Genomic DNA, 22,046 nt, shown 5'->3' with positions numbered 1-22,046 from the left:
GACACACACACACACACACACACACACACACACACACACACACAGACTCCATTTGTCTTACAGCTACTCTGTTTGACCGTATAAGGCTGCCAGCACATCCTCTATGTAAGGCCTTGGCTCCCCCACAAACAGGAAGTGAATGTTGCCACAAATGAGAGAGATACATGCAGAGGGCAAGGCTTACTCGACGTACACATGTCACTGGCAGTGCTTCCCTCAGACCTCAGTCATAGTTGAGCTTATCTATATTAGAAGAAACATTGATTGTCTCAACCTCAGACTTCCAAACTCTCTGGTTTGCTCTGCTGAGTGAGTTGAATAGGCAGAGAACTGGGAGATGTGAAACCGATCCTGTTGATTGTAGAGTTCTGATGGATCTGGGGTGGATTGGATTGGTCTAAATGTGAGGCCGGTCTTACCAGTTATACCAGTTACAATCTAAATTTGTGAAGCAGTAAATGTGAACCATCATGTGGGTGCGACCAAGCAGTTTGCCGTATTTGCTTTCACTAGCGGGGGAAAATAGAGGTTCACCAATGCAAATGTTCAGATGCGAGTAGTACAGAATACTTTGGCTGATACAAGTACCGATCTGAGTACCACTCAGTTAACCCTAATTCATTCTGTCTAATATCAGCCTATTACAAAACTATTACATGAACAAGTGTTTCATTTAATCAAAATTTGCACTGAAAAGCCGTTCTCAGTCAAAGAAAGAAAGAATAAAATGGGAGGGACTTCCCTTCAAAAGTTCAGATTGAAACCCACTTTGATGAATAATGTCTTACTGTTTTTAGAGTTATACAAAGTAACTACCGTAAGTGAATATATTAAAGGTTGACTTTATAGCGACTTTATTTATTGATGAAGAAACATGCTGTTGTGCCCTATATTACAACATGAGTTAATGTTGCAGTGATGTTACAGTACTTTCTGAACACACTGCTTCTAGCTGGCGTAAGGGAGCTACTCTGTCAGCACTCTGCCAGACACTTGCTTCACTTCGATCAAAGAGTCACCAAACTGCAGACATTTTTCCTCCTGCTGGAAAAGTATTTTCTTGCACCAAAGCACAGCTCATTATGTCTATCGGGACTTCATTTACCAATCCAAGAAGGAGTGCTATAGATACTAGAGATCAGCACACCTCTAGTGAAAACATTCTTCATTCTTTCTTTCATATTGATCGTATTTAATCATATCCATGTCAATTCTATGAACCGTAAGCAAAAAAGTATCAGACACACTGCACAACACATCATACTTATTCTATTTTACTTTACTTTACTTTACTATTATTGTTGTTGTTATTTTGTGAAATTGGTGTCTTTCAGGTTGTAAGAATCCTGATCAGAGCATCTCTAAATTATCATTTGTGTGACACTTATTAGAATTTCCTTGTTGACTCATGCAGTTAAACACGTTTAAACTGTTCCTCTTGACTACAAGAATGTAGCATGCATATTTTGAGTAAGCTCGGGTCCAGACCAACCCTCCTAATGAATTAAAATAAGCAATGACCTTCTTTTGTGTTGGGCGGGGCTCTTCTGGGTGGGGCGGGGCTATGTTTTCCTGGCTGCTATTGTAACAGGATGATGTGTCTTCTGCAGGTTCTCTACAAGGAGGAGTTTGAGAAGAATAAAGGCAAAGGTTACAGTGCGGTCGCAGACACCCCAGAGTTGCAGAGAATCAAGAAAACACAGGACAATATCAGCAACGTAAGTATCTGCAACAAAGTCATCATAACCCATAACCCAGTAACCCCACCCACTCTTGTTTTTGTTTTTTAAGCTTCACTTGTTCTTCCTGTCTCAGAATGGCCATTTGGGGGAGTGACTACGCATAACTGACATAGTCAGACCCAGCGTCTTACGTCAGCACGCTTCCAGCGACGGAGGGTCTGAATCACAAGTCAGCATTTCCGGGTTTTGCCGTAGGAATTCCTACGGTAAAATCTGATTGGCTGGCCTGTTACAGAGGTCTGGCTCTCTGCGTGCATTGGTGCATTGTTCAAAATGTATCGCCCCACGAGTTGCGTCACGCCGTCCGTGGTTGGTCAATTCATATGTCTGTCTTGCATTTTGTTTTAGTCTTAGGGGGTGGTCCTTAACCACTTTTTTCCAAGAGTTGTGCACCAGAGACGTAGATATCTATCTACAGCCGGCTACTGCGACACTAAGTAATGCCTACCCCACACTACAGGATTTTCAAATCCTTGAAGATTATAAAAATCTTGAGAGCCCACACACTACAGGACAGAGAGAGCCGATTTTTTAACATTTCAATCTTGGGACACACACACAATCGCGTCTGTTCAAACGCAACCCCACACACTAGAAGATTATGCCGAAGATTCACCTTGGAAGCAGGGCTCGACGTTAACTTTTAAAATGCCTATTCAGTGTGCGCACCGGGTGTAGTAGTGTCATTTCGTTTTCTAAACAAATTTTATTTTTTGTTTTTATAATGCATTTGCACTGAAAGGATTTGTTTAACTAATATTTGCGCGGACAGCCGCGTCCATTCGGGGTGTAGGCCTACTGTGCACGGCCAGGCGAAAACCGTCTGCACAGGTGTCTTGTGGAGGGGCGCGTCTGCTGATTTGACTCACTTTTCCGTGCGGACACTCGCCGATGCGGGAAGCTGAGACCTAAGCGCTTGTTGTAGGCTACATGCTTTGCAGTATAGCATTAGTTTTCCGTCCCGTTCAAAGACGCACGGGTATTTCACCTCGATGACAATTTCCTCGTTCTTTGTTTCTGTGCGGGGCTGCGGGCGGACGCGGACCAGATTATTTTGCGAAAAACTGTAATGGAAATGCAGCTACTACTGGCTCTCTGCTCAAGATGCAATCGCCTGTCGGGTTGTAAATATCTAACATGTTAGATATGCCCGATTCACAATCGGGAAGAGGCAGTCTTCCCGATTGTGAATCTTTGAACCCCACACACTACAGGATCATTTGGGAAGATTATCTGCCCGACGCGCTTCAAATCGGGAGCACCCCCGAGAAAATCGGGAGGGGGGAATCTTGGCCATAATCTTGCAAATTATCCTGTAGTGTGGGGTAGGCATAAGCAGTAACTGAACTAATGGCGCAAAGTGTTTTTAAAGGCTGGTGCACGTCATCAACCAACCACACTCCAAAGAACTAGCGGCAATGAAGGCAGACTGTGACGTCGACTCGTCGCCTCACCATCGCCTTTTTCCAAGGCAAAAAGTTGCACTTGAACACAACGCAAATACTACAGTAGACGGGCAACTAGCACGTATACGTTCTGCACCTGCGTGATTCATGAAAGAATCAGTGTTTGCCTGCCTACCATTTCACTCACCACTGAAAACTGTTTTAGTAGAGCTATTTCTAATCGAGAATATGTCTGATAAAAAGCTGCAAATGGCGCTGGCTTTGTCAGCCCTTATCTGGTCTTTTGCTTGTGGAAGGAAGGGAGAGGGGGAGGTGGAAAAATAAGGAGAAAGCAAACTAAATGATTGATATCGTGCAGTGACAGGATCAAGGGACTTTCCTCAAGGTGTTTTGTGTGTGTGCCCTCTCTGCTCCTGCACTGCTTCACTACCAGCTGAACAGCCAATCAGAGTGATTTCTCTCAGCGACGGCCTGACGCCGATTCAACATTTTGACGGCCAGATCCAGCCGTCGCAGATTAATCGGCTGTATGTGTCTCGATTAAAGCACCCCAAGTTTCAGACTTAAAGTCATTTAAGTGTAAAAATGTGGGACTTTAACTTTGAAATGCTCTAAATTGATACAGTAAAAATGCTTGATTTTGCGTTAATATGCAGTCATGGTTTTCCTGACCTCAAATATATCAGTCATTGTCACAGTTGTTTTTCTTGCAACCCAAAATCAAAGAAACAAACAACAATTTAATTTAGTGGGATGCTTTAAAGGTACATTCAGCGATGTTTTTGTGTCAAAATAAGTGTTAAATATATGATATTATTATTATTATGATATATTATTATTATGATATTATTATTATTATTATTATATGATATATTCTGACGGCAATCGCTGAAATAGTGTTTGGTCAGTGACTTGAACCTCCCAACCCCCCGCTCTGCTCTAGTGATAGAGACTCACGGATGGCGGCGTTGGATTCATAATAGTCCTTTATAGTCATCGCGATCCGACCTTCCGTTTCCCTGAAAATGTCAACTTTTCTCTGATTGGATAAGAATTGGTGCCGACCTCAAACTATCCAATCAGAGGAAAATTGTCATTTTCTGGGAAACGGAAGGTCGGATCGCAATGCCTATAAAGGACTATTGTGTATTTTTTCACCCCGAATCGGTTTCAGAGATACGTCTGCCCTGAATGCAGGACTACAGGAGAGCGATACTGCGGGGGGTTGGGGGTTTCAACAGCACTCATTTAACACTTATTTTAACACAAAAACATTGCTGAACGCAGCTTTAATTTATACGGCTAAAACCTCCAAAATCCATAGGGCACCAAAAAATGCCTCTATGCAGGAAAAACACTGCCACTTAGTCCCTGACATCAGTACATGTCAGGCTTCAGCAAAGAACCTCTCATGCCCACACAGCTCCTAATTTATAGTAATGGAATCTCAAATCACTCCGTCCCTCAGCTCGACTTATTGATTTGCCGTTTCTCTGTGAATACAGAAGAGCCATGTAGAAATGCGTTGCGGTGTTTACCTCGCCTCTGCTGGACTGCTTACGTCAGCTGTAAAAAGCCTTTTTACTTCCCTGCGAGACACACCCGCACACCAAGCCTACGTCACAGCACACATAGATGTTCAGCGCCGGCTTCTCTAATGGCATAATTAGTGTGGAGGATGATGGCTAATTACTGCTTTCATTCGATGAAGCGGTCTTGCGTGTCTGAGATCAAGGAAAATTGCAATTATGAGAGCGCACACACAAGCCACATCAAAATAACAAGTGCAGTATTGTGAGATGGACTTGGGGCGCATCGCGAAGCGTGTTTAGTCGGAACCGATATAAACATCACATCTGCTCGCAATTAGCGTGTGGTGGTTCACAGCCAAGCCCAAGATCATCTCTCTGGATGATGATCACTACATTGTTCTTTCTCTTTCTCCCTTTGTGTGCTGTCACATGTTCTCCCTCCTTCCCTCTGGTCTCCTCTCCTCTGGACACTCGGACTGAGCGACGTGTTTGAGTTGACACTGTTGACACGACAAGTTTCAGAAGTTTACTTGGTCAGCACTCCTCCCAGAATGTCAGCAATGTGAAGCCCTGGGATTCACTGTCTTGTCTGTCTAGACCTGTCCCCAACATCCCTGTCTGTCATTCACATCTTTCCCTCCATCTCCTCTCTCTATCTCCCGGAGCTTGCTCTCTCTCTCTCTCTCTCTCTCTCTCTCTCTCTCTCTCTCTCTCTCTCTCTCTCTCTCTCTCTCGCCTTGATTCAGCCTGTACCATTTCATCCAGCAAAGATTGAGAAGTAGCAGGGGGTTCATTTGAGTCCAGCAGCAAGGCTGGGTGTTTCCTCTGAACACGCACGCGCGTGCGCGCACACACACACACACACACACACACACACACACACACACACACACAACACACACACCCACCATCTGTTCGACCTGCTCCTTGAAACAAACTAAAATGATCTCTCTCTCACACGCTCTCACTTCACATATTGCACTTGAGAGAATAGGCAGTGTCTGCTCTCAGTCACTGGCTTCACTGTGTCCTCTCACTGCATCATCACATCCAGTCTGTGAACACACTCCTCAGTCCTCAGTAGCGGCGCCGGCACAGTGGCCTCTTTCAGCGAGCGCACGAGCGACTGCAGAATCAGCCCTGTAAATCTGTGACCCGGGCGGCGTGAGTCAGTCTGTTATCAGCCTGGAAATAAGGCCCGGGGTTGTTTGGTGCAGCCCTAGAGCCAGTCTCTCTGTTACAGGTTGCTCTGTGTGGTCCTTCCTTTTTCATGTTTTCACCAATGAATGCTGCCTTTGTCTCGCTGACTACATCATCGGCTGTTAAGAGGTAGATCCCCAAAAATTGCATTTGAATCTGTAATTCTGAGGCTTTTTTTGTTCATTTTACACCTTAAAAACAAATAGCCCACGTTACATTTTGGTCATATTTGTGCTTAGTCATATGTTTCACTCCTCCCTCCTCTTGCTTGGGGTGAGAATGAGTGAGAGATTCTCACCCCAAGTATAAAAAGTGTCTGCTCTCTTCCCTTTTTCGCTCTTCACCTGCTCCTCCTGATGTGTCAGCCATGGTTGCTATAGCGACTCTGAGCTCACACTACTTCCGGCCGAGATGTCACTTCCTCTCAGCGTCAAAGCGGCTTCCAGAAGCATTGCTGCACGCAGCGCGCCCCACCTATCACCACAAAGACCAGTGCTGCTGGAGAGCAAGTGGGAGACACCTGGTGGATAAAAGATGTACTGCATACTGTCATAGCTTCCTGGAGAGTAACTGGATCCCCCTGCGTTTTAGGATTTAGGGATTTGTAGTTCTTCTTAGATAAAGGTGCATTAATTTCTCTGCTGTGTTGAAAATGACACTGTTTGGTTTTCGTCTCTTTGCAGATTAAATACCATGAGGAGTTTGAGAAGAGCAGGATGGGAGGAGAAGCCCCACCCCATCAGCCTAGCAACCCCACTCCAGGTACTAACTCTAACATGCATGCACGCACGCGCGCGCACACACACACACACACACACACACACACACACACACAGTCCACTGCCTCTCTTACTTCCGAATTTACTGGGGGGTGCAAAGTAGTATTTGTTTATGCAGTGTTAACACCATCAGTTCTACATATATCAGTAATAGTAGTGGGTAGGGGGAGGAACCAGTTTAGGGAAAGCAACCCCACGGGAGACAAAAGTGATCCCTAACTTCTGAAGTTAATTTTTGTCTTGTAATATTAATTTATGATCGAAGATTTATAGTCATCATGTTTTCAGATCTCAGCGGTCTCTGAGAAATCTTAGAACAACAACTGTAGTAAATAACTCTTTTTCTGTTCTTGGCTCTGTTGTTGCTGCTGATTTAAGCCGGGCGTTGCCTAGTCGTCCCAGTCGGGGACCTTGGTTTTAACTCGTTCACTGCACTCCGCATTCTGCATTCAGTCCATGTCTTTAGAAATGGCTGTTTTTACACATAGTATTTTTAATTCTTACAATGCACAACCTGAAATTAACTGGCTAAAATCCAATCCACATACAAAGTTGTTTGTCATTCTGATACTCAAAACTACCAAAATCACAAATGTGAAGAACATTATGAAGCAGTGACTTTCAGAACGTGACTGTAGAGGGTGAAGAATTTGAACTGAAACAGAAAGGTTGTGGCTATGTTAGGGCTAAGTAGTAGCTTGACCTGTGTACCTGCTGTTTGTGTACTTACCCAGCTAACACCTCTACACAGAGAGGCATTGTTCACAAGGTTGTGCAAGAGAACAAGAGCCATCAGATGCACGCCCTGGCTTGCCATGTTTTGGAATTCCTTACCCTCTCTCAGAGCCCTGGGGTTGAGTGTGATGACACTAGATAGAGATGGAGGGATGCAACAGGAGGACAGACAGACAGACAGACAGACAAACGGGGGTAATGTCTTGGGGCTCTGTGACCTCCTTTCCTCCGGGCGATAACGTGCATCTCCGGTATACATGTTGAAAGCTGCTTGCTCTCGCCAAAAACACAGATCTCTGGCTACAGATTGCTGATGTGAAACCCAGACTAGATCCCAGAGAGCCTAGTTTTTTAAGGTGATGATACACAGGCAAATATTTAGGGCAAATTTGGGGCAAGATTTGCCGGGAAGTTTTGCTGAAAATATTGTCTCACGACTGAAAACAGTATCAGTTTGAAATTCTTACCAAGCTTGATCAGAGTTTCAACATCAACCAATCAGAGACAAGAAAATTGGTCAGGTGACCTGTCCTCAGCCCCAAATATTTTCAAAATGATGGGTGACGGTGTGAAGTGCAGGACTAAATACTGAAGTGGACCCAACTCGGACATAATAATTTGATTATTCTTTATATATAATATGTAATCCAGCTAGCTAGCTGTTAAGATGTCAGTAGATATAATATATTGTATTAGATGAAATAGAATAATTGCAAATGTTTGTGAACAAAACATCCACACTGTACATAAGCCTGTAATACATGTTATGAAACTGTAGGTAACCTTGATAAAATGGTTAATTGATTTTCAGTTCAAAAGACGGGGACAAGATCACAGTGATGCAGCAGTATCTGTTATTTAATCCATCTTCACGCCAACTGTCAAATTTGTCAGTTACCAACGAACATTTCCCCCATTTGCCCATAGTCCAGCCAGTCACTCATACTCACTAAATGTGCCCTAAAACTGCCTGTGTATCATCGCCTTTAGACAGAAGAGCAATAGAAACTGTCTGTGTATCATCGCCTTTAGACAGAATAGCAATAGAAGCGATCCTTCCGTGTCTCTGCAGCAGATTCACTTGCCTCGACCTCGTCTCTCTCCCTCTGACTGTTGTGTTGTTTCCTCAGCAGCGTACCAGCCCCCTCCCTCTCAGAACTACCACTATGAGCCGGCTGCTGAGCCAGTACGCCAGGCGGCCGCCGCGCCCCCTCCCAGTGCTGGGGTAGGTCCTCTGTCGCTCTCCCTGCAGGTGGACTCCGCCTGCCAGCAGCTGGTTCCAACAAAACATGTTTAGGCTGTAATTCTGATCAATGAGAAAAACTGAATGGAAACAACTATTGATGTGCTCAACACCACACATGTCCTACGCTTCATCATTTTTGTCATATTGTCATAATATTCAAGAAACGATATGATAGTTATTGAAATGTATTGGTTGATTAATAACTGACAACTCACAACCTTTGCAGCCAGATATCTGCCCACCACAACACTCCCTGATCATTCTTGTCCGTTGACTGTTCCTACAGTGTAAAAGGCACCTGTCATGGTTGTATAGGCATCAGTTGGTGAATGAGAATATTGCAGAGTGGATTTTATTTGATTTTGTCTTGGTCTCTTGAAAAACTCTTTCCAGTTTTGCATGGATGCTTTTGCATTTCATTTGCATTTTATATTTGCACTTTTAGAGGTTTGCTTGTAATTTGCTTGACAGTTAGATGGACCCATAACAAGTGAAGACAAGTGACACCTTAACTGTCGCTGAAGCAGACAGGAACTAACTGAGAACTACTTCCTGTTTCTGTGTGTGTGCCTGTGTATAGAAGCGGTACAGGGCAGTGTATGACTACTCTGCCGCCGATGAAGACGAGGTGTCCTTCATGGACGGCGACGTGATCGTAGACGTGCAGCAGATCGACGAGGGCTGGATGTACGGCCGCGTGGAGCGCACCGGCCAGCAGGGGATGCTGCCCGCCAACTACGTGGAGGCCATCTGAGAGAGCGAGGGAGAGGAAGAGAGGTAGAGAAGAAAGGAGGGAGGAGGTAGAGAAAGGGAGGGAAAGAAGGAAAACGAAAAGCCCAGTGCCATCTCATCTTAACGCCGCTTTCTCTTGATTTTACTCTTGTTCTCTAATCTGTCCTGTGAGACCCCCAAACCCCCCCGCCCAGCATCCCCCGAGCCGCTCTCACTGTTCAGCTGTCCCACCACAGACCCCCCCCCCTCTCCTTCACGTCTGTCTGTCCTTCTCTGTCCGTCTGCCTGCTTGTCTCTTCTGTCCGTCTGTGCTGATGTCTTGTCCGTCTCTGTTCTGGATGTCCGTCATCCTCTTTATCTGTCGCTCTGTTCCCAATCCTGGCTCCACTCTTCTTGCCGTCACAAGTGGAAATTGAAAGTCTTAAAAGATAAACACACGGTTCATCGCAGTATGTCAGGGGTCTCATCCTCGCTATAACACTTCAAATCCTGACCAATGATGCAAAAAAAAGAAAAGGAAAAAAATGTCAAAGCCCTTTCCCCCACTGGTCAGTCAACACATGCAGCAGACCACTGCAGTCAGTGTGCTGCAGAGAAAATAAGTTTGGATTGTGGGTGTGGCCTGTTTTTCTTTGTTTTGGTTTTAATTTTGCAGCGTGATCTTGGCCAGACTGGAAGCGCAGTGTAGGATCTCACTGTATCGGAGCAGCCAGAACTAAGCTTGAATATTTTGACTTGTGTACATTCCTTTAACCTTCAATACCCCATTGCTGTTGCATCAGTCAGCCAGTTTTCAGTCTTAACAGAGAGGTTTTTATATATTTATATATTGACACACACACACACATTTCTCCGTTCATACTCATATAGGTGCCCTCGCGTGTTCAGCACTGCATTGTGGGTATTGTTATGAAACTGGAATCTTAGCCTAACGGAAGTGCACCTCCTGGCCTTGCCCATCGCCGGCATGTCAATTGCAGGAGGGATCAGGGACATGTTAGGGGATCTGATCGACACGCGGTCCTCTTAACCCACTTCTTATGATCACACTCACTACATCATCTCAATCGGTGTGAGGATACATCCTTATCCCTGCTTTCAGAGCCTGAATGCCTTCAGTCTTGAGAGGATGGTAAAAGTTACAGCGATCAAGGTTGAACTGTGAGGAGGTAGGAGATGGGAACAAGTCCCTCCCTCTTGCTACAAAGTGACCATTAGAGTAGAGAGCGTTTATAAAAGAGAAGGCCAAGCACAACTCTGTAACGTGAATCTTGTTCATTTTAAAGTCCTTCCATTGTTTTTGTTGTCGAACATTCCAGTGTGTCTTTCCATGAGATGTGAGTGAAATTGTTGAAGCAATGTATCTGAAGTCACAGACCCTGGCTGTGGTAAATGTTATTTCTCTCATGCTGTTTTCTCCATTTTGCTTTTTCTTGTTATTGTAAGAGGCTTATTTTCAATCAAATGTCAGTGTATTAAATAAATAAACCAGCAACTCAATTTATGAACCAAGGCAGACCAGTTAATGTAGACCCCGAACTAGATCTGTCAAGGCAGTAAAGGACTGGAGCTGCTGTTTCAGGTCACAACAGTGCTGGCTACCTGTAGGAGAAATCGAAGGCCGCTCAGTCAAGCCCATTGTGATCAGAGTATACCTGTTGGGATACTACGTCTTGTCCTTGAGGCTCTAAGAGAGAGAAATGTTATGAAATGTCGCTCATAAATCATCGTGAAAGTTTTAGTGTGCGTTCTCGTCGTGGAATAAACCTACGTGAAGGTGGTGTCGGGACAGACGCTGATCCAGGGCTGGAAACTGTTCTGCTCCACCGTAAAAAACATGATTTGTAAATTTCCAAATTGTCGCCCACTTTTCATATTTTACCAGTGAATTGGATTTCTCGGGACTTCCACAGACAAAACTTTACCGGCTGGTGGCAGTTTCCCCACGCTGCAGTGATCACTAGGAACTAAATAAGGTTGGTTCATAAACTAACAAGCAATGAAAGTCGCTGCCTGACTACCATAATGGTATCCCACACCATGTTATGCTGCACCCTTCCTTTATATACTGTAGCTTTATGAAGTCATGATCAGGCTTAGTAAATGATATTTGAGCGTTTCTCAGTGGTGTAAATACTCTCATCGGCCACTGTCCAGGCTGTCCATACTTCCCTCTTCCCCTTTTCTCGCTGTTTCATTCTCTCCTGTGATGCACTGTGACGGTCACAGACATGATGGGGCAGGGCGGTGTCTCTTTGGGTGGGGGGGCGGGGTCGAAAAAATTTCAGCTTTATAAAAAAGAAAAGAGTCTCACTATGTAGCTAGATGACATTGTACAATTGTATATGTATCATAAAGAGAAGTTAGGGAAAATGTTTTTACAGGTCATGGTGCTTTGGGAAGAGGCTTGGCTGCAGATAAGTCTGTTATGGTTCATTTTGTTGTGAATGTGGCTCTGGGGGGGGGGGAAATAATGTGATTTAAAAAAAATGACTCATGGATAATCCAATGTGGTGCAAGTTGCAAGTCATGGTGTAAGTCGGTGTTGAACATTCATACGATTTTTTGCAACTTTCTAATGTGATGAATCGTGACAGTGCTGATGAAGATGATCACGGAATCAGAAAAAAACAACACACCTCAAACTGGCTAAGTAGTAAGGTTGCCAGACAAAAGGATTGAACATATCATATGCCCATGTTCTGCGTTAACCTCTACTTGACGACAAAACATGTTTATTTGCAAAGCAGATGCTAGATCGAAAAAGCTGTTTTAGAGCTCAACTTTTGTGTTTTCTCTTGGGTGAACTGAAGACTGGGTGGTTTGGCTTGAAGTGAACTGAGCGTTGTTCCTGGCTTTGGTTGTCGTTTCCTCAGATTTTTCTTTATAACGAAGCTACTCAAACCAATGGCTTTCTTTTCCACATGAGCCTAATCCAAGCTAGTTTTGGTAAACAAAAAGAAACAAACTTTCTTCTCTTTTAAAGTTGGTGATTAGTTGCGAAAGAGGGGTGTTCTCTTGGAAATGGTAAAAAAGCGGCCAAAGACAGCCAGTGTTGTGCAAGTGTGGGTTGCAGACCGCTGTGGCAAGGCAGAGCATGTGATGATGCAAGTGTGTGGGGCTGGGGGGTACCCCGTTTCCCCGCTGGGGCAAGTTGTAGTCTGACCTGGATATTAGTCAGGAGTTAACCTCTTTGCGCCAAATACGCTCTTCTGCTCTGGCATAGCTATCTACGGCACCGTAACGTCATATCATATCATAACCCCATTTCCACTCTGTTTCAATCTAGCGTCCTGCCCATCCTAACTGCCCTCAGCCTTCATCGTAGCCTCCTACGCTTCTGATGAATCATCCCCTGCTTCTATGATACTGGTTATATAGACTTTGCAGAGTGAACTAATGTAATCCACAATCACAGATTTAGCATTCAGATCAGTTTTTGTGTGTGCGTTCCATCTTAAATTGTTTTGTTTTGATATAATTTTGTTATTTTTTTAAGCAAAAATAAAAAAATACCATATACATATTGACATACTCATGTATTCAAAAGTCCGAATACAGTCGAACTTAAGGACCTGTTATCATCTCTTGTTGCCCTGTTACAGCACTTCGAATTGTACTATGATTCTGCAGATTCAATAAAATGTCATTTTTTTCTCAGACTGTTGTGTTTGACAAACTGTGACTGATCCTTGTACAAGTTCTTATTTGGGCCTACAATGTACAGCATAATCACATAATTTGTCTGATACAGGGAATCCTCTACTGTGAAAGCATTTTACATTCACTCCTCTCACATAAGATGCAATATGCTTTGTGAAGGCTTGCCAGTAATGCATTTCACTGTAAAATGCATTACTGGCAAGGCTTCACAAATTCATATCGGATTAAGAACAGTTTCAGGGGAATGCTGCATTTTCCTGGTATATCATTTATGCTCGGAAATGTTGCAAGGCCTTGCTAAACTGGTAATTTGATGGAGCTGACGTCAGACTGACCCTGGCCTAGATAAAACACAAGCGACTTGACATCGGGGGAATTCTCGACTCCCTATTGACGTCCATGTTAAAATGTATGTTTGCTAGTCTTCTTGTTTAGGCCTATACCTACAAACCTGTCCTGCACTGTAAAAACAAAAATAATACTGCCTATGGTTAAAGCAGACTAATTTTGACGGGGAAACACCCAATTTGGTCTCAAGTGGGCCTGACAAAGAAAATCAATGCACATAAACCTAAAAATAACACCTAAAATTTTCCCAGTTTTAGTGTAAAGAATTAGGCCTACAGATACATTTTAAGAACACAGTTACACATAGCCTAGGTTATCTCAGCGACCATAGGTCTTATCATTTCAAATCTACTGTCTGTAACATTGCATTACAATTGGCGGCAACTGTGCAATTCTTTTCTATATTCAAGGATAATGAAAATAGTTGACCTATTAGTGATGAATAAAGAAAACATGAAATAGCTAATTTACAGAAAACAAGTGAAGGAGTTCTCAGTGCAATTTTCACACTTTGCAAAGTAATCCTGTGGGCCAGATTGGATCCTTTGGTTATGGCCCCCGGGTCATTTGACACCCCTGGGCTAAGGCCATACCCCCCCCCCCCCCCCCAGCTGTTTTTCATTGTTTGGTGTATTTGTGGTATTTTGTAATCCTTGACATTTTCGATATTGGCGGATATAACCACCCACCAGAGGTCGAAGTACGGTAACTAATTACAAGTAGGCTACTCAAATTACTGTAGACTATTTGTGTAAAAAAAAAAAAATTTGAAAACGGTACTTCTACTTGAGTCTTTACACCCCTGCCACCCATCCACTGAACATAATCCGAAGTATGTCAAACACTTTTGCTATGTAGTCCGTTTCATTGAACCTCAAAAATGACAGGAATAGAAACAAATAAAAACAACACAGAAATGATTTGCCTTCCCCTCCCCTTGCTTCCGGGTTCTCCTTTGAGTTTATGGTGGTTCAACTTATTTCGATGCATACTGCCACCTACTGTTTCGAAGTGTGCAGTGTCATGAAAACAAGCGTAGGCCTACTGTAACGTTACTGTTCTATCTTTTTTTTTTTTTTAGTAAGCCTGTATTCTACAGAAAGCCATATAGCCCATAGCTATATACATTTATAGCTTGGTATGTGCTGTAGGCTAGTGAGTTTCCACTGTTTATCTCGCTTCCATGTTGCGACTCTCCTCCGTTGGGGGAGGTGCTTGTTCACTCATTTCACCCCGTCGATCTGTTGCGATCCGCTGCACCGGCTGCTGCGTATCCCGCTCGCATCTGCACCATCCATTTCTGAACACTGTCATCATGCTGGACATCTTGGTGTTGATGTTCTTCGCCATCATGGGCCTCGTCTTCCTGTCCTACATCATTTACATGCTGTGATCATGGTCGCATCATCTACATGCTGTGATGGTCGCATCATCTACATACTGTGATGGTCCCGGGCGGTGCGCCGATGTAAAAGAGGATGTGTGGTTTACCTCTCCTGCATCCCCATCACGGACAATGGTAAGCAGCCGCATCAGCACACGGATAAAAATAGATATTTTGCACAAAATATTGCCTATTTCAGGGAATAAATATGGAATGTAGTCGAAATGTAATCAAGTAAATGTAACAAAACATCAGTGAAGAAGGCCTTTGTGGCCAGTGGCTGAGCCTTGTCATAGGCTACTTTAGTATAGGTCACGTCACAGCCCCTAATATCTGCTGTTTTAATGTAGGAGGAGGGACTTATCCACAGGACACATAAGCGCGCACACACACACACACACACACACACACACACACACACACACACACAATGACATGTCAGCTGTCTCAATCTGTTTCAGGGAGGGGAGCCTGGCCACAATGGTTTCCCATTGGATATATCCAGTGGGAGGTGAAGAGTTATCCAGCTGAGAGGGAAGACAACTGGAGAAGAAGTGGAAAGCCTCTCTCGCTATCTCTCTCTCCCCTGTCTCTCTCCTCTGGTCTGTAGTTTGGCCAATGTCTTATAGGGTTAAGGGTTCTGTTACTCCTAGATATGTTTACTCTGAGCTAACCTGTGTGTTTTTTTAGTCTACTCCAGGCTGCACAGTACACAACATGTCTCTGTCTCTCTTTAGAAGGGAGACATCTTTTCTGTCCACTGAACCTGTAGAGATGGATGCAGGAGGAATTGATATAGGGTTGTGTGCATTGCAGATGTACAATTTGCCTTTTAATTGCACTGTGAGACAATTGCTATAGCTCAAACTGTGCTGTGCACTTTGTATCATCCATAGTTCATGTATTTTTTTCTTCTTGCAAGATTATGTTGGTGCATCGATCATATAGCTAGATTCAGTCTTCTTGATTATTTATTCTGGACAGTTTTCATGTTTTCTGTAGTCAGAGATGCCTTGTTTGGCTCCTGTGTGACCTCAGTGTTAATATTGACTTGTTCAAGTTTTGCCAATACATGTTGTCCTCCCCACTACAATCAACTTCCCCAGCCAGGCCCAGGGGCTATGTGTCAGCACAATCAGTCAACCTCTCCGCCATGATGATGGAGGCGAGAGCTTGCATCTCTCCTGCTGCACTCAGCAGCCCTGATGTCATGAACATTAGATGCTGTTAATTGATGGTATAATGGAATTGATATGACTCAAGACTTTTTGTCACATTGATTGGTATTATCGGAAGAGCAATAGTTCAATTTGCAACATGCATCAATATGTTTCTCCATTTTATCAACAAATCTTAGACTACATGATTTTGTGTGCATACAACATGTTAAGTTTACTGGTGCCAACGTTAATGGCAGTATTTCACATGTGTTAAATAAAGATGATTTCACTATAACCCAGTTGCTTCTCTTTCAACTCAACACACAAATATGTCCTTTGTTGACAGATTCATTGTTCACCTTCTGTTACTACATTGGGAACTAAAGACGATGTATAACCTACAGTTAGAATAGCAAGAACGGACACTTTGGTCCATGGCAATAACCTGAGTATATTGATGTTTGGCAATGGCATATAATCTTGATAACGAGATGATTTTGCTGTGGAGGTGATTAAGCTATTGTTTCAGGACACTGTGGACACTGAATAAGACTCAGACAGCCGGCTCTGTTCAATAGAATTACATCACACTCGACAAGTGCCTTTGCCATCACCGGAGCCCCGTGAACCGTGTCGATTCTTCCATGGCAATATCATTAAAAGTGTCAAGTGTCCTTTAGCAAGTCACTCAATCCCTTCAGGTTTGAGGGATACTTTTATCCGACTGACCCTGCCCTCTGATCTTTCGGTCAGGGGCCAGAATAATGAATAAATATACTTATTACAGCATCAATCAGTTAATATTAATCCTAATAAGAAAATGATTGTGTTATAATATGTATCTATTTATTTTACGGTATTTATTTATTCGGTCTACCCAAGGCCTTGCCACGTGGGCAAGACAAGAGTGCGTTTCTGGCGACACCTTGTGGTTCAACCAATCCAGAGCAGTTTTTACGCATAATTTGCAGTCGCTTATTCTGAGTGTAGGCCTCGCCCTATCTGACTCATTCTGCTCTATAGATGGACTCTGGTGAAGCTGTAGCTCCTGTCAAACAAGGCTGCTGGTGGTGTGTGTTGCAGATGCACTAGATACATGCGGCCCATGGTCCAGTAGATGGCGCTGTTTACCTGGACTATGGATGGAGAATCAGCTGTAGCAATTTCACCAAGCAAGTGCTCATGAAATGAGTAGGTAAACCCAGCTCGGTCTGAACTGTGGAGGAGGATGAACAGAGTGAGTGAGTAGCCTACATGGAGTGGGATGACAGCAATCTGATTTCAGTACTGTAAGTAGCCTAAAGTTGATGAAAAACAACAACACTTGAAGTAGAAAAAACGGGTTCTAGCTAAACATGCTATGCTAGTAGTCTGTCTTGCTCCAAAAGAAGTGGAAAGTATCGTGATTCGTGAGATAAAAAAAGAGGAAGAGGTTTATGTAGGCTACTTAGCTTCATCACCCAAACATTCCAAGGCCAAAAATGTATGTCAATGGTTGAAACACGTAGATGCTAAACCCATTTCTTTGTAATTTTTGCAAAGCTGTGTGTGTTGTGACTTATTTCTTTGTTTATTGTGTGCATGTAAACACTCACTGACCAGTGACCACTAAGATAAGTAGGCCTACAAGTTTAACCTCTTGTTTGTCTGATTTCATGACATGTCCTCCTTGGACCCAAAGAGCACCTGTTTTTGATACCAAGTAGCACTCGGCCAATCTACTGGCATTTGCTCTCTCTAGCTAAGTTGAACGTATTGTAACGTGTTTGGGTAATCCAGGTATTACCTGTATGTGATGTGCAACCTAAGTGTCTGGATCGCAGCTAGGAACTGATGTGTGTGGGTGTGTTCCTAGGGGGAAGGGGATGTATGTGACCAGCGGCCGGGGCGGAGGCCAGTCAGGCCAGGGTGGGCGAGCTGACCGGGTGGTTTAGAGCTAGCAGCGAAGCTAGCTGCTAGGAGCGTGTATTGTGAAGACAAGAATAAAGAGCCTGTACCAACTTCAAGTCTCCAGTTCCTTGGACGAATACCCACTTCGTTACATTGGTGCCAGACAGTAAAGCGGTAACGCCTCTGATTCGGCCGAGAGGGGAGAGGGTGAGAAGGAACGGCAAAAGAGACGGGTGGTGCGGCTTTTTGGCTCTAGAAACTAGCGCTAGTAAGTTAGCTACCAGGGGTGCTAACTGCTAACTGCTAGCTGCAACCACGTGCGATGGTGCGCGGAGAATCAAGTATCTCCGGAGAATGGCCATCGGTGAACGGGAGGAAAGGAGAGCTGACGGCGGGGATCAGCTCGATGCTGGCGGGCATGGAGGCCCGTGTGTTGAGAGAGGTCGGACGGCTGGTGCAAGAGACTCCTGCCTGGGCAGTGGAGGTGATGCGGGCGCTGCGAGAAGTCATGCAGCGGGTGGACTTGATGAGCGCGGAGGTAATGCAGCGGGGAGAGCGGCCGGAAGAGCCACGAAAGAGACTGTGTTGGACCTGCAGAGAGCCGGGCCACGTGGCGAGGTGGTGCCGATGCGGTTCCGGGAGACGGACCGGGTATGCGGGACAACGACATGGACAGCAGGGAGCCTGCTGGACATGTAGCGAGATTGGACATCTAGCCAGAGAGTGTCCAAAGGCTGTCGGAGATCGGGGGACAGCGGGAGAAGAGAGACGTGCAGGCGGCAGACAGGTGAGACTCTGCTGGACTTGCCAGTCACCGGAGCACTTGGCCAGGGACTGCACTGAGAGTGTGGAGGCCGGAGGTGAGACGCAGGCTGGGAAGAGCGTGAACAGCCAGAGGGAAGAGAGGGACATCGTCTGCAGCGTTGTTACAGTCGGGAGAGCGACGCTCGTGTCTCCGAGTGAGCGAGAGGGGTTACCGCCGGGGGAACCGGCCCAGCCTAACCGCTATACACCCCCTAACGTTGCACTGCGGAGAGCCGAGGGGAAGATCGACGCCGGTGGTGTTCGCTCTGCTGTCCTCAACCCTGGAGGAGGGGGACGGAAAAACGAGCGAGTGCGAGGCCGGGAGGACGACGCCAGGGTCAGCTGGAGAGTCGACGGGCGCGAGTGGAGACCGGAGGACGAGGATGTCGATCCGGTGCTCGTTCGTGCATTTGCTACTGGAACAAGCAAAAAGGGGGGACCGAAAAGAGTGCTTCAGGGGAATTGGTGAAGCTGGGAAAAGGGGGGATGGAAATGGGGTTTAAAAGAAAAGCTAAGGAAAATGTGGGGGGCTTGTGTTTGAATTGAAATGTGTGAAAAAGAAGGAAATAATGAAAAACTAGACATTATGGAGTGCCTAATGGGAAACTAGACATTATGGGGGTACCTAATGGAAAACTAGACATTACGGAGTACCTAATGAAAACTGGACATTATGACGGGGGTGCTGAAAAGAAAAGACTGGTTGTTGGGGAATTATAATTTGATGTGGTGATGGGAAAAATGTTGTGTTGGTGTGTTTTGGTACAGGGGGATATGTGTGGGTTGTGGGTGTCGACGTGGGCGTCGAGCTAATGTTGGGTGAGGAGTATGTAACGTGTTTGGGTAATCCAGGTATTACCTGTATGTGATGTGCAACCTAAGTGTCTGGATCGCAGCTAGGAACTGATGTGTGTGGGTGTGTTCCTAGGGGGAAGGGGATGTATGTGACCAGCGGCCGGGGCGGAGGCCAGTCAGGCCAGGGTGGGCGAGCTGACCGGGTGGTTTAGAGCTAGCAGCGAAGCTAGCTGCTAGGAGCGTGTATTGTGAAGACAAGAATAAAGAGCCTGTACCAACTTCAAGTCTCCAGTTCCTTGGACGAATACCTACTTCGTTACAGTATCTTTTGAATTCTTTAATAGCACTATTAGCCTAGATTGTGTTAATAACTAATTCTGAGTTAGAATAAATGATGTTCAACAGAATATGAGCCTGAAGTAGGCTAATCAAAGAGTCCCCTAGCTGAATGTTGTCAGACTGCATTGATGAACAGGAGAAATCCACTGGATGAAGTAAGTTACTGATTACTTTTCTGAACATGTAATCAGTAATCTGCAGTGGATTGCATTTTGAAAGAAACCCCTGTCTGCCATGGATTTTCCATAGAGCTAATTCAAGAATGATTATCTCAAAATAGCAGACCTAGAAATGAACCACTTGTTTCTATCCACCTCTATCTGCTCGTTTAGAGATATCACACTAATTGTATCCACGCCAATTCTGCTGCCGTGGAATGGAAATGGGAGCTATTTAATTTGTCATTTCATTAAACAGATGAATGCGCCCTCCGTCCCTCCTGAAGGTCAGAGGCACCACAGGACAGCCGCTCCGCTGCTGGGTAAGAGTCACATATTTTGAATATTTCAAGATTTTACACGCTTCCTTTCTCTTTGAAATTGTGAGAAATTCTTTATTTTAAACTTTTCTTAGGGGGCATTTGACTAGGCCTTTTTTTATATATACCCTCAATATATATGTGCCTTACACTGAACCCCCCCCCCCCCCCCCCCGCTTCCCTCCAAACACTAAAGTTTCTCCCACATGTGTCCGGACAGACCCGCTCTGGGAAATAATCGGAATTCCTCTGCTGATAGTATAATCTACCACTCTCACCATTACAATACACCCGCTGTTCTATCTTAGAGCACACATAAACACACACATGCACGCACACACACACACACACACACACACACACACACACACACACACACACACACACACACACACACACACACACACACACACACACACACACACACAGCCGTCTAACTTCAAACAGCATTATTGGCACAGATCAAATGACACTGCAGCACTCCAAGTCTACAGCAGTGTGTTCGTTAAGAGAGAAGGATGCATTGAACTTGAAGGGAGGGAAACTAGGCGGGAGGTTTGTTAAAGCAGTGATTCTCAATCTTTTTCATATGAAGTAATTCCGTCCACGTTAGAGCCATGGACCCCCATTTGATGAGTTTTTGCCTCTCGGACACAAGTCTGAATATTTTTTTTATTATTAGATATGATTTTTTTTGTCCAGAATTCCACGACAATCTGTATTGTAGGTAGAGAAATAACCATGAAGATATCATCAAAACAGTCGTTCATCTAAACATTCTGGAATTGTGTTAACTTCTTGTAAATCAAATAATGCTGAAGTTTAGCAATTCATCAATTTGCTGGGGCCCTGGCACCCTCTCAAGGAGTCCTGATGGTCCCTAGGCCCCCACATTGAGAACCACTGTGTTAAAGCCCTTCACTCACTGCCCTTGCCACACCTCCTCCTGGCCAACATATCAGATGCTGTACCACCACCGCGTCACAGCCATGTCATGTGACCATTCAATCAAAAAATAAGCCAGAACAGGTGCCCTTTTGTCTTCCCACCGCACAGGCTTTGGGTTTCCTCTGGATGCACGAGCGCCGCAGCGTTTTTGGCATCGATGCTCCAGACTTTTTTTAAAGGCTTGTATTTGTTCGGGATTATCGCGCAATTTCCTTTAAAGCGGAAAATCAACCGTAAAAAACAACAACACTTTGACACCGTTGCAGCTATTGGCGACGTGCCTTATTGCATTTCCGAGCCCGTCCTGTTGTTTGCTGGTGTTTTATTTCCATGGATAAGTGGCCAAATGTAGCGCTGCTGCTACAATACAACAGAGTCTGATAGCAGGAGACATTTCAGCCATGTACAGGACAGTCAAGTCAAGATAGCGCTATCTTGCTCTTAGCATGATATCGTTGGTGCTCTCTCCTCCTACACGTATGACCACAGCTGAATGCAACAATCTGGGGGTGGGGGTCTTTGAAAGTAATTCTGGGAAATGTAGGAATAGCAACCACTAACTGAAGTAGGAGTAGCTGAGGCAAGTTGAGGGAAAGGGTGCTACAAGAAAGTGGATTGCAACACAAATGAAACCACTGAACATCTCAGACTGATTCTATAGATCTGCGGAAGAGTATCTGAGGGTGGATCGTTTTCTGTTGAATCGATGCAGCACAGTGTCAGTGTGTCACCTTTGACCCCGGCTGGCTGCCCTCTATTTTTGCAGCAGCATCTCCCCCCGGTGGCACCTGTAAGCTCCCGCGCGGGCAGCCTTTTGTGGAATGCCAGAGAGACAGAGGTGGGGGAGGAGGAGAGGCGGAGGACA

General features: G+C 44.8%; 1 protein-coding gene across 2 annotated transcripts in view; it reads left to right on the top strand.

Moving 5' to 3' along the window:
• lasp1 (LIM and SH3 protein 1) overlaps positions 1 to 13,034 on the top strand; it is a 38,825-nt gene extending 25,791 nt beyond the window's left edge. The window contains exons 4-7 of one of the 2 annotated variants that reach the window (XM_083648859.1): positions 1,611 to 1,718; positions 6,564 to 6,642; positions 8,528 to 8,619; positions 9,221 to 13,034. In XM_083648859.1, the coding sequence (XP_083504985.1) occupies positions 1,611 to 1,718; positions 6,564 to 6,642; positions 8,528 to 8,619; positions 9,221 to 9,394 (453 nt within the window). In that variant the 3' untranslated portion in view covers positions 9,395 to 13,034. Of the gene's footprint in view, positions 1 to 1,610; positions 1,719 to 6,563; positions 6,643 to 8,524; positions 8,620 to 9,220 lie in introns of both variants that reach the window. The other variant, XM_083648858.1, reaches the window with a different exon arrangement.
• Positions 13,035 to 22,046: the final 9,012 nt, after the last annotated feature.

Source organism: Poromitra crassiceps, assembly GCF_964638095.1.
Source record: "Poromitra crassiceps genome assembly, chromosome: 13".
Classification (NCBI taxonomy): domain Eukaryota; kingdom Metazoa; phylum Chordata; class Actinopteri; order Beryciformes; family Melamphaidae; genus Poromitra; species Poromitra crassiceps.
This window is presented reverse-complemented; position numbering and strand designations above follow the sequence as displayed.